Source organism: Triturus cristatus, chromosome 5_2 (assembly GCF_964204655.1).
Source record: "Triturus cristatus chromosome 5_2, aTriCri1.1, whole genome shotgun sequence".
NCBI lineage: Eukaryota > Metazoa > Chordata > Amphibia > Caudata > Salamandridae > Triturus > Triturus cristatus.
In genome coordinates this window covers 1,067,633,389-1,067,651,208 of record NC_140588.1, presented here as the reverse complement: position 1 = coordinate 1,067,651,208, position 17,820 = coordinate 1,067,633,389, and the positions used below count along the sequence as shown (strand labels likewise).

The 17,820-nt window shown below is 45.9% G+C and overlaps 1 protein-coding gene across 3 annotated transcripts in view; it reads right to left on the bottom strand.

Annotated features, from left to right (window-relative positions):
• Window positions 1-17,820, bottom strand: part of ARR3 (arrestin 3) — a 140,943-nt gene that overhangs the window by 68,836 nt on the left and 54,287 nt on the right. For all 3 annotated transcript variants that reach the window (XM_085608357.1, XM_085608358.1, XM_085608356.1), the window contains 2 exons: window positions 17,523-17,567; window positions 15,304-15,494 (listed from right to left, as the gene is read on the bottom strand). In XM_085608357.1, coding sequence (XP_085464483.1) covers window positions 15,304-15,494; window positions 17,523-17,567 — 236 coding nt within the window. The remainder of the gene's footprint in view (window positions 1-15,303; window positions 15,495-17,522; window positions 17,568-17,820) is intronic.

Here is a 17,820-nt window from a genome sequence, read left to right as displayed (position 1 = left end):
ATGCTGATGCTGTGCAGTACAGTACAGGGGTCTGCAATACTGAGGCTGTGCAGTACAGTACAGTAGAGAGGTCTGCAATGCTGATCTGATTTTGTGTAGTACAGTACAGAGGTCTGCAGCATTGATGCTGTTCAGTACAGTACAGAGGTCTGCAATACTGATCTGATTCTGTGCAGTACAGTACCGCAGTCTGCAATGCTGATGCTGTGCAGTACAGTACAGGGGTCTGCAATGCTGATGCTGTGCAGTACAGTACAGGGGTCTGCAATGCTGATGTGTGCAGTACAGTACAGTAGAGAGGTCTGCAATACTGATCTGATTCTGTGCAGTACAGTACAGCAGTCTGCAATGCTGATGCTGTGCAGTACAGTACAGGGGTCTGCAATGCTGATGCTGCGCAGTACAGTACAGCGGTCTGCAATGCTTATGCTGTGCAGTACAGTACAGAGATCTGCAATGCTGATGCTGTGCAGTACAGTACAGCGGTCTGCAATGCTGATGCTGTGCAGTACAGTACAGAGGTCTGCAATGCTGATGCTGTACAGTACAGTATAGCGGTCTGCAATGCTGATGAAGTGCAGTACAGTACACAGCTCTGCAATGTTGATGCTGTGCAGTACAGTACAGGGGTCTGCAATACTGAGGCTGTGCAGTACAGTACAGTAGAGAGGTCTGTAATACTGATCTGATTCTGTACAGTACAGTACAGAGGTCTGCAATACTGATCTGATTCTGTGCAGTATAGTACAGAGGTCTGCAATACTGACCTGATTCTGTGCAGTACAGTACAGAGGTCTGCAGTACTGATGCTGTGCAGCACAGGATAGCGTTCTGCAATGCTGATTCTGTGCAGTACAGTACAGCAGTCTGCAATGCTGATGCTGTGCAGTACAGTACAGGAGTCTGCAATGCTGATGCTGTGCAGTACAGTACAGCGGTCTGCAATGCTGATGCTGTACAGTACAGAGATCTGCAATGCTGATGCTGTACATTACAGTACAGCGGTCTGCAATGCTGATGCTGTGCAGTACAGTACAGAGCTCTGCAATGCTGATGCTGTGCAGTACATTACAGTACAAGGGCCTGCAGTACTGATGCTGCGTAGGACAGTACGGCGGTCTGCAATGCTGATGCTGTGCAGTACAGTACTGGGGTCTGCAATGCTGATGCTGTGCAGTACAGTACAGAGGTCTGCAATGCTGATGCTGTGCAGTACAGTACCGTGGTCTGCAATGCTGATGCTGTCCAGTATAGTACAGAGGTCTGCAATGCTGATGCTGTGCAGTACAGTACAGGGTCTGCAATGCTGATGCTGTGCAGTACAGTACAGCGGTCTACAATGTTGATGCTGTGCAGTACAGTACAGGGGTCTGCAATGCTGATGCTGTGCAGTACTGTACAGTGGTCTGCAATGCTAATGATGTGCAGTACAGTACAGCGGTCTGCAATGCTGATGCTGTGCAGTACAGTTCAGAGCTCTGCAATGCTGATGCTGTGCAGTACAGTACAGGGGTCTGCAATACTGAGGCTGTACAGTACAGTAGAGAGGTCTGCAATACTGGTCTGATTCTGTACAGTACAGTACAGAGGTCTGCAATGCTGACCTGATTCTGTGCAGTACAGTACAGAGGTCTGCAGGAATGATGCTGTGCAGCACGGGACAGCGATCTGCAATGCTGATGCTGTGCAGTACAGTACAGAGCTCTGCAATGCTGATGCTGTGCAGTACAGTACAGAGGTCTGCAATGCTGATGCTGCGCAGTACAGTACAGGGGTCTGCAATACTGAGGCTGTGCAGTACAGTAAAGGGGTCTGCAATACTGAGGCTGTGCAGTACAGTACAGTGGTCTGCAATGCTGATCTGATTCTGTGCAGTACAGTACAGAGGTCTGCAATACTGACCTGATTCTGTGCCATACAGTACAGAGGTCTGCAGTACTGATGCTGTGCAGCACAGGACAGCGGTCTGCAATGCTGCTGCTGTACAGTACAGAGATCTGCAATGCTGATGCTGTACATTACAGTACAGCGGTCTGCAATGCTGATGCTGTGCAGTACAGTACAGAGCTCTGCAATGCTGATGCTGTGCAGTACATTACAGTACAAGGGCCTGCAGTACTGATGCTGCGTAGGACAGTACGGCGGTCTGCAATGCTGATGCTGTGCAGTACAGTACTGGGGTCTGCAATGCTGATGCTGTGCAGTACAGTACAGAGGTCTGCAATGCTGATGCTGTGCAGTACAGTACAGTGGTCTGCAATGCTGATGCTGTCCAGTATAGTACAGAGGTCTGCAATGCTGATGCTGTGCAGTACAGTACAGGGTCTGCAATGCTGATGCTGTGCAGTACAGTACAGCGGTCTACAATGTTGATGCTGTGCAGTACAGTACAGGGGTCTGCAATGCTGATGCTGTGCAGTACTGTACAGTGGTCTGCAATGCTAATGATGTGCAGTACAGTACAGCGGTCTGCAATGCTGATGCTGTGCAGTACAGTACAGAGCTCTGCAATGCTGATGCTGTGCAGTACAGTACAGGGGTCTGCAATACTGAGGCTGTACAGTACAGTAGAGAGGTCTGCAATACTGATCTGATTCTGTACAGTACAGTACAGAGGTCTGTAATGCTGACCTGATTCTGTGCAGTACAGTACAGAGGTCTGCAGGAATGATGCTGTGCAGCACGGGACAGCGATCTGCAATGCTGATGCTGTGCAGTACAGTACAGAGCTCTGCAATGCTGATGCTGTGCAGTACAGTACAGAGGTCTGCAATGCTGATGCTGCGCAGTACAGTACAGGGGTCTGCAATACTGAGGCTGTGCAGTACAGTAAAGGGGTCTGCAATACTGAGGCTGTGCAGTACAGTACAGTGGTCTGCAATGCTGATCTGATTCTGTGCAGTACAGTACAGAGGTCTGCAATACTGACCTGATTCTGTGCCATACAGTACAGAGGTCTGCAGTACTGATGCTGTGCAGCACAGGACAGCGGTCTGCAATGCTGCTGCTGTACAGTACAGAGATCTGCAATGCTGATGCTGTACATTACAGTACAGCGGTCTGCAATGCTGATGCTGTGCAGTACAGTACAGAGCTCTGCAATGCTGATGCTGTGCAGTACATTACAGTACAAGGGCCTGCAGTACTGATGCTGCGTAGGACAGTACGGCGGTCTGCAATGCTGATGCTGTGCAGTACAGTACTGGGGTCTGCAATGCTGATGCTGTGCAGTACAGTACAGAGGTCTGCAATGCTGATGCTGTGCAGTACAGTACAGTGGTCTGCAATGCTGATGCTGTCCAGTATAGTACAGAGGTCTGCAATGCTGATCTGATTCTGTGCAGTACAGTACAGAGGTCTGCAATACTGACCTGATTCTGTGCCATACAGTGCAGAGGTCTGCAGTACTGATGCTGTGCAGCACAGGACAGCGGTCTGCAATGCTGCTGCTGTACAGTACAGAGATCTGCAATGCTGATGCTGTACATTACAGTACAGCGGTCTGCAATGCTGATGCTGTGCAGTACAGTACAGAGCTCTGCAATGCTGATGCTGTGCAGTACAGTACAGGGGTCTGCAATACTGAGGCTGTACAGTACAGTAGAGAGGTCTGCAATACTGATCTGATTCTGTACAGTACAGTACAGAGGTCTGCAATGCTGACCTGATTCTGTGCAGTACAGTACAGAGGTCTGCAGGAATGATGCTGTGCAGCACGGGACAGCGATCTGCAATGCTGATGCTGTGCAGTACAGTACAGAGCTCTGCAATGCTGATGCTGTGCAGTACAGTACAGAGGTCTGCAATGCTGATGCTGCGCAGTACAGTACAGGGGTCTGCAATACTGAGGCTGTGCAGTACAGTAAAGGGGTCTGCAATACTGAGGCTGTGCAGTACAGTACAGTGGTCTGCAATGCTGATCTGATTCTGTGCAGTACAGTACAGAGGTCTGCAATACTGACCTGATTCTGTGCCATACAGTACAGAGGTCTGCAGTACTGATGCTGTGCAGCACAGGACAGCGGTCTGCAATGCTGCTGCTGTACAGTACAGAGATCTGCAATGCTGATGCTGTACATTACAGTACAGCGGTCTGCAATGCTGATGCTGTGCAGTACAGTACAGAGCTCTGCAATGCTGATGCTGTGCAGTACATTACAGTACAAGGGCCTGCAGTACTGATGCTGCGTAGGACAGTACGGCGGTCTGCAATGCTGATGCTGTGCAGTACAGTACTGGGGTCTGCAATGCTGATGCTGTGCAGTACAGTACAGAGGTCTGCAATGCTGATGCTGTGCAGTACAGTACAGTGGTCTGCAATGCTGATGCTGTCCAGTATAGTACAGAGGTCTGCAATGCTGATGCTGTGCAGTACAGTACAGGGTCTGCAATGCTGATGCTGTGCAGTACAGTACAGCGGTCTACAATGTTGATGCTGTGCAGTACAGTACAGGGGTCTGCAATGCTGATGCTGTGCAGTACTGTACAGTGGTCTGCAATGCTAATGATGTGCAGTACAGTACAGCGGTCTGCAATGCTGATGCTGTGCAGTACAGTTCAGAGCTCTGCAATGCTGATTCTGTGCAGTACAGTACAGGGGTCTGCAATACTGAGGCTGTACAGTACAGTAGAGAGGTCTGCAATACTGATCTGATTCTGTACAGTACAGTACAGAGGTCTGCAATGCTGACCTGATTCTGTGCAGTACAGTACAGAGGTCTGCAGGAATGATGCTGTGCAGCACGGGACAGCGATCTGCAATGCTGATGCTGTGCAGTACAGTACAGAGCTCTGCAATGCTGATGCTGTGCAGTACAGTACAGAGGTCTGCAATGCTGATGCTGCGCAGTACAGTACAGGGGTCTGCAATACTGAGGCTGTGCAGTACAGTAAAGGGGTCTGCAATACTGAGGCTGTGCAGTACAGTACAGTGGTCTGCAATGCTGATCTCATTCTGTGCAGTACAGTACAGAGGTCTGCAATACTGACCTGATTCTGTGCCATACAGTACAGAGGTCTGCAGTACTGATGCTGTGCAGCACAGGACAGCGGTCTGCAATGCTGCTGCTGTACAGTACAGAGATCTGCAATGCTGATGCTGTACATTACAGTACAGCGGTCTGCAATGCTGATGCTGTGCAGTACAGTACAGAGCTCTGCAATGCTGATGCTGTGCAGTACATTACAGTACAAGGGCCTGCAGTACTGATGCTGCGTAGGACAGTACGGCGGTCTGCAATGCTGATGCTGTGCAGTACAGTACTGGGGTCTGCAATGCTGATGCTGTGCAGTACAGTACAGAGGTCTGCAATGCTGATGCTGTGCAGTACAGTACAGTGGTCTGCAATGCTGATGCTGTCCAGTATAGTACAGAGGTCTGCAATGCTGATGCTGTGCAGTACAGTACAGGGTCTGCAATGCTGATGCTGTGCAGTACAGTACAGCGGTCTACAATGTTGATGCTGTGCAGTACAGTACAGGGGTCTGCAATGCTGATGCTGTGCAGTACTGTACAGTGGTCTGCAATGCTAATGATGTGCAGTACAGTACAGCGGTCTGCAATGCTGATGCTGTGCAGTACAGTTCAGAGCTCTGCAATGCTGATGCTGTGCAGTACAGTACAGGGGTCTGCAATACTGAGGCTGTACAGTACAGTAGAGAGGTCTGCAATACTGATCTGATTCTGTACAGTACAGTACAGAGGTCTGCAATGCTGACCTGATTCTGTGCAGTACAGTACAGAGGTCTGCAGGAATGATGCTGTGCAGCACGGGACAGCGATCTGCAATGCTGATGCTGTGCAGTACAGTACAGAGCTCTGCAATGCTGATGCTGTGCAGTACAGTACAGAGGTCTGCAATGCTGATGCTGCGCAGTACAGTACAGGGGTCTGCAATACTGAGGCTGTGCAGTACAGTAAAGGGGTCTGCAATACTGAGGCTGTGCAGTACAGTACAGTGGTCTGCAATGCTGATCTGATTCTGTGCAGTACAGTACAGAGGTCTGCAATACTGACCTGATTCTGTGCCATACAGTACAGAGGTCTGCAGTACTGATGCTGTGCAGCACAGGACAGCGGTCTGCAATGCTGATGCTGTGCAGTACAGTGGTCTGCAATGCTGATGCTGCGCAGTACAGTACAGGGGTCTGCAATACTGAGGCTGTGCAGTACAGTACAGGGGTCTTCAATACTGAGGCTGTGCAGTACAGTACAGGGGTCTGCAATGCTGATGCTGTGCAGGACAGTACAATGGTCTGCAATACTGAGGCTGTGCAGTACAGTACAGGGGTCTGCAATACTGAGGCTGTGCAGTACAGTACAGTAGAGAGGTCTGCAATGCTGATCTGATTCTGTGTAGTACAGTACAGAGGTCTGCAGCATTGATGCTGTTCAGTACAGTACAGAGGTCTGCAATACTGATCTGATGCTGTGCAGTACAGTACAGGGGTCTGCAATGCTGATGCTGTGCAGTAAAGTACAGGGGTCTGCAATACTGATGCTGCGCAGTACAGTACGGGGTCTGCAGTACTGATGCTGTGCAGTACAGTACAGGGGTCTGCAATGCTGATGCTGCGCAGTACAGTACAGGGGTCTGCAGTACTGATGCTGTGCAGTACAGTACAGGGGTCTGCAATGCTGATGCTGTGCAGTACAGTACAGGGGCCTGCAATGCTGATGCTGCAAAGTACAGTACAGGGGCCTGCAATGCTGATGCTGCAAAGTACAGTACAGGGGTCTGCAATGCTGATGCTGCGCAGTACAGTACAGGGGTCTGCAATGCTGATGCTGTGCAGTACAGTACAGGGGTCTGCAATACTGATGATGTACAGTACAGTACAGGGGTCTGCAATGCTGAAGCTGCGCAGTACAGTATAGAGATCTGCAATGCTGATGCTGCAAAGTACAGTACAGGGGTCTGCAATACTCATGCTGCAAAGTACAGTACAGGGGTCTGCATCAACATTAAAGACCCCTGTAAGGTACTGTGCACCATCAGCACTGCAGACCCCTGTATTGTACTGCACTGTCCTGCACTGTACAGTATCAGAAGTATTTGACATTTATGCTTCTACAAATATGTAGTCCTGTATACTTTATATTTCTTATGTTCTAAAAGTTGTATGTTCCACATTTATTCACATGTGATCACATTATTTCCTGATGTTTGTTTAGTATGCTTTGTGAAGTGTTCAGCCTGCTGTTTAATAAAGCACTCTTTTTTAATTTTGTTTTAAATTCAGCCCATTTTCCTGAGCGGAAAATGGAATGTGTTTAAAAGGTATAAAACGAAACCTTGAAGTTTCATTTTTTGAGTAGGTAGTGGTCCCTGGGATCACTGGCTTCCCTTAAAAATATCATTATTTACATTCTCAAGGGACAAGTGGTCCCTAGGGGACCCCTTACCCCTTGTGACTGGATTACCACCAGTTTTAAACTGGTGGTAAAGTATTACGGTCTTGAGACCGGAATTTGGTCGCAACACAGTAATACATACCATACTTGTTCAGTATTTGGAAGGGACGCCCTAAACGCGCACCTTCCAAATACCGAATCATGAGCCACATGTACAAAAAAAGTCAGCACACGGCACAACAGAACCTTGTGAGAGCCAGTCAAGTCACCCCATCCTGGATTCCCCTGGGTGTCTTGTTTTCAAAAATTTATAGGTTTGCTAGGTTTCCCTGGGTGCTGGCAGAGCTAGGGTTCAAAATCTACAGCTAAACACTTTTCAAAAAAAGGGTCAGTTTTCACTGTGAAAATGTGGTGTGTCCACATTGCGTTTTGGGCCGTTTCCTGTTGCGCGCACTAGGCCTACCCACACAAGTGAAAAAAAAAAATGAAAAAAAGGAGCACAATGACTTGGAAACCGATATGACCTAGCAGGTCATAGACCGCCCACAATTGTCTATTCGAGGTGGGAATCTCCAAACTCTACTGAACAAATGTGAATGCCGTTGGATTGCACGTTGTAATTCAGTGACACATGGATTAAATTCCTTTGATGAATGGAATACAGTTATCACTAGCGTCTAATTTTTCATTACTACATTGCTTTTTCCATAGTTGCTGTAATCTATTTTATCAATTGTCATATCTGGTCAATATGTTTCAATCTGACTGTAGACTGCATTGTTTTTTCCCCGGCCATTTGCAATTGTACATTGTCTATATGACATTTTTTGATTGTTCTATTGTTGGTAGTCTCATATCCTTGTATATTGTCATTGCCGTGTCATGATTTATTTAAAGCATTTATTCTGTGAGCATGTATATAGTAATTGTCCAATTCTCATACATCCAAGTTTGGAATAATATGATACGATCATTGTATTTGTTTCTCGGATTATAATATCTAATATTTTCGCTTAGTTTAACATCAATGCTGCCTCGTAATTTTTTACTTCACTTTGCATTGTAATTCTCTACTGTTGTTTAATGATGTTTAAATTCTTTAGCTTCATTACAATGTTGTTCAATAATTATGACTTGTGTAAACCTTTTCACTCTGGGTGTCTTTCTTCTTCCCTGTTCCCCCCGCCTCCGTTGTCCGTAGTCTTTCCTTGCTGTCTCCTTGCGAGTCAGGTGACCCGACTAACTTATTTCCGGGTTCAGTGAATCTCACTCGCCAGACGCTTTGCTCGTCGTGACGAAGTGGTTTCTCCCGGACTGATCCCGTTTTTGGAATTTACGCATGGCATTCTGAGTAAGTTACCTGCATCATAATTTGCCCTTGCACTTGCCTCCCTTGCGGTATTTACGGATCCTTCTCGTAATTACATTACTCAATACCTTTTTAATGCCCTTATAGATTGCGGAATAACACAGTGCTTCAAGCTATCACTGCTGATTGCTCGAATTATCCTTGACTCCAAGACCCCGCCCATACCGCCGGTAAGCGTAGCTTCCACGACTGTTGGGTCACGTAATTAGCAAGTAGCCTTGCATCACCCTCATTAGGTCTCTTCTTCTTCCTTTTAGAAATTATTACGTCCTCACAATCCTCATTACTTGCGGATGTTCCTTGATGTTTAATACATCAACTTTTCAGTCCCCATTGTTGGTAAGCTCGTTTAATTTGATCTTATCTAGGAGTCACCTTCTTTCCCCATTCCCCAACCGTTAATCTTTCCCCTCTCTCTTCTTTTTCAATTTCATAGGATCTATACCTTTTTGTATTCAGCCACGATACTGTTATTTAAGCAATCTCTAACACAGGTATTTTTCGTTTTTATGTTTTATTTCATTCCTTTTCTTTAACTGTAGTTGGCATTCGTGGACTCCACAATAAATTCCTTTCTGTCCTCTCTTTACACATAGGTATTTTTTAAAACCCTGGTAACCATAGTCCTGATGATGACCTCAACGTAAGGAGGTTGAAACGTCGTCGACTTGACAACATCAATCGCGGCTCTTTGAAGGGCCATTTGTGATTTAAATATATTGTCCTGTAAATTGTCAATTGCATATATTCTTGTTTGACCCTTATCTTTTGAATAGTTCTTTGCTGCACTATGTTGTCCTTTTAACACTTATGTCACTGCGCCGTTCACTTGTTCACTTCACTATCAGTGCACATATGATTGTTATGGTTACTGTAAATTGTACATACCGGTTGTGTATCTAATTACAAATTATATTTTTCATTTCCTTTTGGTCTCCCTTGTCCCTCCTTGGTTGTTTTGATTAAATCTTGTGTTTAATGGTTCTTTTACATAATTCCCCTGTTGAGATACTGTTTTTTGCTACTACCCACACAAGTGAGGCACCATTTTTCTTGGAAAACTTTGGGGAATGCGAGTGGTTGGAAATGTGTGGATCCACGCAGATTCCAGAACTTTCCACCACAGAAATGTGAGGAAAATGTGGTTTCTTTGGACAAATCTTTAGGTTTGCAAGGGATTCTGGGTAACAGAGCCTGGTGAGAGCCAGTAAAGTCACCCCATCCTGGATTGCACTGGGTTTCTAGTTTAAAAAAAAATATAGGTTTGCTAGTTTTCCCTAGGTGCTGGCAGAGCTAGGGTTCAAAATCTACAGCTAGGCACTTTGCAAAAATTGGGTCCATTTTAACTGTGAAAATGTGGTGTGTCCATGTTGTATTTTGGGCCGTTTCCTGTCGTGGGCACTAGGCCTACCCACACAAGTGAGGTACCATTTTTCTCGGAAGACTTTGGGGAATGCGGGGTGGGTGGAATTTTGTGGGTCCATGCAGATTCCATATCTTTCCACCACAGAAATGTGAGGAAAATGTGTTTTTTTGGATACATTTTTAGGTTTGCAAGGGATTCTGGGTAACAGAACCTGGTTAAAGCCAGTCAAGTCACCCCATCCTGGATTCCCTGGGTGTCTAGTTTTCATAAATGTATAGGTTTGTTAGGTTTCGCTAGGTGCCGACAGAGCTAGGGTTAAAAACCTACAGCTAAGCACTTTAAAAAAAAAGGGTCAGTTTTCACTGTGAAATTGTGGTGCGCTATTTTCTTAAATAGGTTTTTCATGCCTGCAACACAGGCAGGACACGCTCTCCCTCAACACTTTTTTTTTAACATTTATCCAGCATGCACACCTTGGCAAGATTTGTGGCGGCCACACCTTTCTTTGGTTATATGCTGGCCGAACGCGGTCGCATGCCTTTTTTTCTGTTTATTTCTGTTTTTTTTTTAAATGGCAGCACCTGCGATTTAGCTTTAAACATGTTGAGCTATAGCGTGGGTGTCGCGATTGCTTTAAAAGTAAACAAATAGAACAAAGTGCAATTTTTTTTTCTATTTGTATACTTTTGAAGCAATTGCGGCACCAGCGCTTTAGCTTAAGATGTTCAAAGCTAAAGCATGGGTGCCGCCTTTTTAACAAAAGTAAATAAATAGAAAAAAAGCGTGCTGCCACCATTTCTTTCTATTTGTTTACTTTTGAAACAATTGTGGCACCCGCGCTTTAGCTTTCAACATCCTAAGTTGAAGCGCGGGTGCCGCGATTGCATAAGGTCTCGCATTTGCGAGAGTTGGAGCTATTTGCATTGGAAATGACAATGCCTTTTATTTATGTGTTTACAAAACCTGCAGGTGGTGTTTACGCACTGCTTTCAGGTTTTGTAAACACATAAATAAAAGGCATTATCATTTACAATGCCAATGGCTCAAACTCTCGCAATTGTGAGAACTATTCCATTGCAAATGCATGTTTGAAAGTTGACAATAGTCCGTGGGACCACTGCCTCGTCTTAAAAATGTTTTCACCCACATTCCCAAAGGGGAAGGGGTCCCTTGAGACCCCTCCCCATTTGTGAATGGGTTACCATCTCCTCTACGGAGTCGGTAACTTATGAATGTTTTGTGACAGCATTACGGTTGCAAAACATTCATAATACCAATGCTGTCTGGTATTAGGAAAGGATGCCCTAAACCCATCACTTCCTAACACTGAATCGGAAATGCAAAATGCAATTCGGTGGCAAGTTACCGAATCGCATTTTGTACATTTGGAAAAGCATTTTTGTGGTTGCAAACGGCTAGATTCTGCGAATTGGGCTGTTGACAACCAGAAAAATGCTTTGTACATCAGGCCCACTGCCCTTTATACATATCCGTTTGCATGCTCATCCTCTTGTGTTCATGCCCACCTTTGGCTGTATCACTGTATTACCTTTTTTCAAAACTCTTGACCCCTCCTTAGAGTTTGGGGGCTATGTGGCATGCTCCATAGAGTCGATGATGTCCCACCTGACTGTGCATGCCCATCATTACTGTAAGTGTGAGGGAAGGTGATGTTAACGGTGGGGGCTCTGTTACTGCCTCCGCCCTGGGAAGGTCCACTCAATGGTACCTGATGCTTCAGGGAATGGCCCTGGATTGGCCTCTTGATTAGGCTGACTGGTCCACCACCATCTCTGGTGAATATTGCCAGCAGGCTTGGAACCTTTCTAATGTCATGGTGGGACTTCATTGAACTGTCAGTGAGGCGACTTTTCTGTAAGGCCATTTCTGCTGAGAATGTGGCAGCTGCTTTTGGAGGGACTCAAAATGGCGTGGATGTTTACCACTGGTTTGCAGAAGGTGTTCCCGTCATCACCCGGGCAGATTGACAGCTAATTCTACAATCTGTGATTGTGCCCCTTTGTATATGACTGTCACCCTTTGCTCTAACTTCCTATCAGCAACTCTGACTACTTAGCTATCCCTACAAGTTGTATGTCAGCTGCTCCACCCCTTAGCTTCAGGCCATCTTAGCAATCCTCACAATTTGTATGTCAGCTGTTCCACCCTTAGCTTCAGGCTATCTCAGCTATCCCTACAAGTTGTATGTCAGCTGCTCCACCCCTTAGCTTCAGGCTATCTTAGCTATCCCTACAAGTTGTATGTCAGCTGTTCCACCCCTTAGCTTCAGGCCATCTTAGCAATCCTCACAATTTGTATGTCAGCTGTTCCACCCTTAGCTTCAGGCTATCTTAGCTATCCCTACAAGTTGTATGTCAGCTGCTCCACCCCTTAGCTTCAGGCTATCTTAGCTATCCCTACAAGTTGTATGTCAGCTGTTCCACCCCTTAGCTTCAGGCCATTTTAGCAATCCTCACAATTTGTATGTCAGCTGTTCCACCCTTAGCTTCAGGCTATCTTAGCTATCCCTACAAGTTGTATGTCAGCTGCTCCACCCCTTAGCTTCAGGCTATCTTAGCTATCCCTACAAGTTGTATGTCAGCTGCTCCACCCCTTAGCTTCAGGCTATCTTAGCAATCCTCACAAGTTGTATGTCAGCTGTTCCACCCTTAGCTTCAGGCTATCTTAGCAATCCCCACAAGTCGCATGTCAGCTGCTCCACCCCTTAGCTTCAGGCTATCTTAGCAATCCTCACAAGTTGTATGTCAGCGGCTCCACCCCTTAGCTTCAGGCCATTTTAGCAATCCTCACAAGTTGTATGTCAGCTGTTCCACCCCTTAACTTCAGGCCATTTTAGCAATCCTCAAAATGTGAATGTCGGCCTTTTCACCCCTTAGCTTCAGGCCATTTTAGCAATCCTCACCAGTTGTATGTCAGCTGCTCCACCCCTTAACTTCAGGCCATCTTAGCAATCCTCACAAGTCGTATGTCAGCTGCTCCACCCCTTAGCTTCAGGCCATTTTAGCAATCCTCAAAATGTGTATGTCGACCTTTTCACCCCTTAACTTCAGGCCATCTTAGCAATCCTCACCAGTTGTATGTCAGCGGCTCCAACCCTTAGCTTCAGGCCATTTTAGCAATCCTCACCAGTTGTATGTCAGCGGCTCCACCCCTTAGCTTCAGGCCATTTTAGCAATCCTCACAAATTGTATGTCAGCTGCTCCACCCCTTAGCTTCAGGCCATCTTAGCAATCCTCACCAGTTGTATGTCAGCTGCTCCACCCCTTAGCTTCAGGCCATCTTAGCAATCCTCACCAGTTGTATGTCAGCTGCTCCACCCTTAGCTTCAGGCCATTTTAGCAATCCTCACCAATTGTATGTCAGCTTCTCTACCCCTTAGCTTCAGACCATCACTGTCAGCTGAAACTGAGATGCAAGCTTCACTTAGACACATGCAAAGTGTCCTTGTGGCGCAAGCACCTCCTTAGTGGTCAACCCTAGTGCAGAAGTCCCAGCATTGTCATGCATAGCCTGGCCGGGCGTCCTAGTTCCTGCAGATAAACTCTTGTGTCATGTGTTCCTCTTCAGGACCATGAGGTCTGTGTTTGTGCCATGCTGAGGGGTGATGTGTTACCTCGCTTGACACAGACTTCTCATCTAGATGGCCGGATGCTGACTTTAAGGAGCGCCACAAACCCGATCCTGGTGAACATAATGGGCCCGATTCACAGAACTAACTTAAGACAAAATCCTAAACTTACCACCATTTTCGTATTCACAGAAGGCACTTACTCATTTTGGTATTCACAGAAGACACTTACTCACTTCAGTATTCACAGAAGTTAGGACTCCTAACTTTACTACTACTAAACTGAGAAAAATCCTAATTTTAAGACTTTCGGTATTCACAGTAGGCATTTAGGAGTCCTAAAGTTAGGAGTCCTAACTATACTACTACTAAACTGAGAAGAATCCTAATTTTAAGGCTTTCGGAATTCACAGACGGCATTTAGCAGTCCTAAAGTTAGGAGTCCTAACTTTACTACTACTAAATTGAGAAAAATCCTAATTTTAAGACTTTCGGTATTCACAGAAGGCATTTAGGAGTCCTAAAGTTAGGACTCCTAACTTCTGTGAATACCGAAATGAGTAAGTGCCTTCTGTGAATACCAAAATGAGTAAGTGCCTTCTGTGAATACCAAAATGGTAGTAAGTTTAGGATTTTGTCTTAAGTTAGTTCTGTGAATCGGGCCCTGAGACATTTACTCGCTTTTGTCAGCCTACCATGTATGACCAGCCGACTATAACATTTGTACTTCAAGCTGTTGTCAACATTGTTTTACCAAGCCCAAGTACACATGAGAGTGACAAATCCAAAATTAAATGATTTACAATTATATTTTTGTTTAAACCGTGTTTTGGGAGTGTTCTCCTACTCAAGTACCATTTCGCAGTTTTTTTCCACCTGTTTTTTTTTTCTTTTTTTTTTTTTACATTTTGCCAGCTTTGCGAAGTTTGCTGGAGCATCCTAAGGTGAAAGTAGGCGATGGTTCACTACTCCACAAACCATTTCTACAGAAGTGGAAATATGTCCATGTTGTGCAAACTTTGGTACTACTGAGACTTAAAATAACATTCTGTACATATTACTGCCTACAATGTAATCCCATAATGAATATTCTAAGATTGCTCCAATGGTAATTTCCTGATCCCCCTGCTCTAACACAGGAATACCCATTAAGTACCTGCGGTGACACCTTCACAAGTGGTTTGCCCGTGACAAATTTTCTTTTTATAACAGGCTGAACATTTTTGGATTGTGACCCCATCTTTACACTCTTTACAGTGGATTTTGGTTCCTTTACTATTGTGTTCCTTAGACAAATAAAGGGCCTGTTTGGTAAAGGTAAACTTACACTTTTGTGTAAGTTTACATTTTTTCATCATTCACAAAACTTAATTTTAATAGTATGTTTACGAATGAGTGCAGAGACTCCGCATGTGGGGAGGAGAACTCTGCAGATAAAAAGACATGCCTGTCCTCTCTTCTTATGCGTAGAGATCTCCATCACGAGCACAGTGTGAGCTTCCTATAAAAATGCAGTTTTGTGAATACTGAAAAGGTGTGAACTTACACAAACGTGTAAGCTTCCCTTTGTGAATCGAGCCCTGAGTCTGGAAACAAACTTTCATGAATGGGACAACGGACAGTACCTCAAAGCAGAACGGGTAGGCGTTCTCCCCCAACTTCTTGGTCAGCTTGTCCTGCAGCGGGGTGAGGGGCGTCTTTGTCTCCGGGGGGTACACCTGGCACGACAAGGAATACAGGTCCTTCCTGAAGCTCAAGCCGATGAGGTCCAGGTCGTCGCGGCCGTAGCGGAACGCACAGGTCAGGGTGACAAAGACTGAGGGATTGAGGGAGAGAAGGCAGCTTAAGAGACAGGTACAGCACCTGATAAGTCAAGACTCTGCAGCAGAAGCTACCCTTGTGATGCCAGAGCCCACAGCACACATCACTCACGCCTTCTGTAACTTTACCTTCTTTTCAACATATGTGCAAGTTGGAGTGGCAAAGCTGAACAGCATATTGGTGCCTGAATGGAATACTACCCTGATGCTAGTGGTGGGAAATTCAGTCATCATATGTGAAAGGAACCATATTAACAGGACATTTGGCGATATTGTGTCATGCGTGGTCATGAAGGCAGGAGATCTGGGCATCCTATGTCCTTATCAACCACGCTAATCAGAAAGCAAGCTGCTGTGTGCCTTAGGAGTGAGGAAGCAGCCAGCCAATCCCAAGATAATGGGAAAGTGGAAATTGGCACGTTGTGACCTTATGAACCCTGGTGATGGGAAGGTTGGCCATCCTATGTCTTTATGAACCATGATAATAGGAAACTCAGACATTCTCTTCCCTTCTAAACTATGATAAATATGAAGTCAGCCATCTTGAGCCCATAGATGCCATGACAATGGAAGAGGCAGCCCTCTTGCGCCAATAGGTACCATGACAATGGAAGAGACAGCCATCTTAAGCCCACATGTGCCATGACAATGGAAGAGTCAGACATCTTGTGCCCATAGGTGCCATGACAATGGAAGAGGCAGCCACCTTGTGCCCATAGGTAATATAACATTGGAAGAGATGGCTATCTTGTGCCCATATGTGCCATGACAATGGAAGAGGCAGCCATCTTGTGCCCATAGGTAATATGACAATGGAAAAGGCAGCCATCTTGTGCCCATAGGTAATATGACATTGGAAGAGATGGCCATCTTGTGCCCATATGTGCCATGACAATGGAAGACAGCCATCTTGTGCCCATATGTGCCATGACAGTAGAAGAGGCAGCCATCTTGCTACATCTACACTTCAAGTCTTGATCTAGTGGCAGGTTTTTGGGACATGCACTGGAGGGTACAGAATCCTAGACTTGATTGGTTCAGTTCTGAGGGTGATTGCATGTACCAAGCTGGCCATGACTCTTTTCCTGTCTGATAACCCTCTTTTCAAATGTCCACCGAGCCCCTAGCAGAGCTTCTGAATCCAATAGCAGCTACAACGCCTCCCACTCGTCCATAGAGCTCCTGGGCCATGTTTGTCTTTCTTCCTGCTATTTCCCCAGAGTCTGTCAAACTCCAGAAAGCTGGGAGTTTCTAATATTACTTCTATTTCCTTGTGGTGTATCTTGTTGGCTGTCAGCCACGTCAGAGCCCATTGTTACAGACATGTTGGTGCATTGGGATCTCACTAAATGCTGTTATAATTGTACTTTTCCAATTATTGCCTCTGCTGACGCCACCAACACTAGCGGGTCGCGTCTGCGTCTAAACAAAAACAGCAAAGGGAAAAACAGATACAACAGCAACTGCAAATGTGTTCCTTCCCTCGGTGTGTCAGTGGCAGCTTCTTTTCCAAGAGTTAGTGCTCCAGTGGCAGGTATCAGAGGGTGCGTGGAGGGGCGCATGGGGAGAAATGGCGGGGGGGCGGGGTGTTGGGGGGAGCGATTTGCGGGCGTTTTCCCTGCCACAGGGTCTGAGATGTGCCTTGCCTTGCTCCCAAGGTCCTTGTTTGGTAGATTTGAGCCCCTTCACAGAGCCTTTGGGTCTCAGGGCCTCCCCTCTGCTCTCCTCCTGACTTCCACCTGTAGCTGTCATACTTAGAGGGTTGCTTCCGCATTCTGTTCTCAGATTTCTTTCCCTTCACTGAAGCCACATACATACCTTAAAGCCTCTCGCCTCGAAGTATTTGCTGCTCACGGTGTAACAACATAGACATGTTCACACCGCCCCTTGTTCTTCTTATTGTGGCATCAATGCCATTGTTATGAAGCCCTTTCACCTGTGTTCTCCTGAGTTGTCACCGTAGCACCTTTATAGTTGTATAGTTCACACATGACATGAAGAATACATAAATGATAATTGTTTACCTTTTCTGTCCTTCAGGTATTCTGGGTCAATCAGAACCACACCATCTGTAAAGGCAATAGAGACAATGAACTGTGTTCTCTGAGTCGAAACATCAAACAGGGTGAACAGGTACATATCTGCTCACTCTGCTTATCACCGTCCACGGTTTAGTATCTATGCTCCCTTCCCTTGATGGCGTCTGTACTTTACCATCCCTGAACACTGACATTATTCACTATTAACATTAATCTGATGGGCTTCAAGCAAGAGTCACTTCATTCTTGGCCTCCTTCCCCCACTTTCTTCTATTCTCTATTC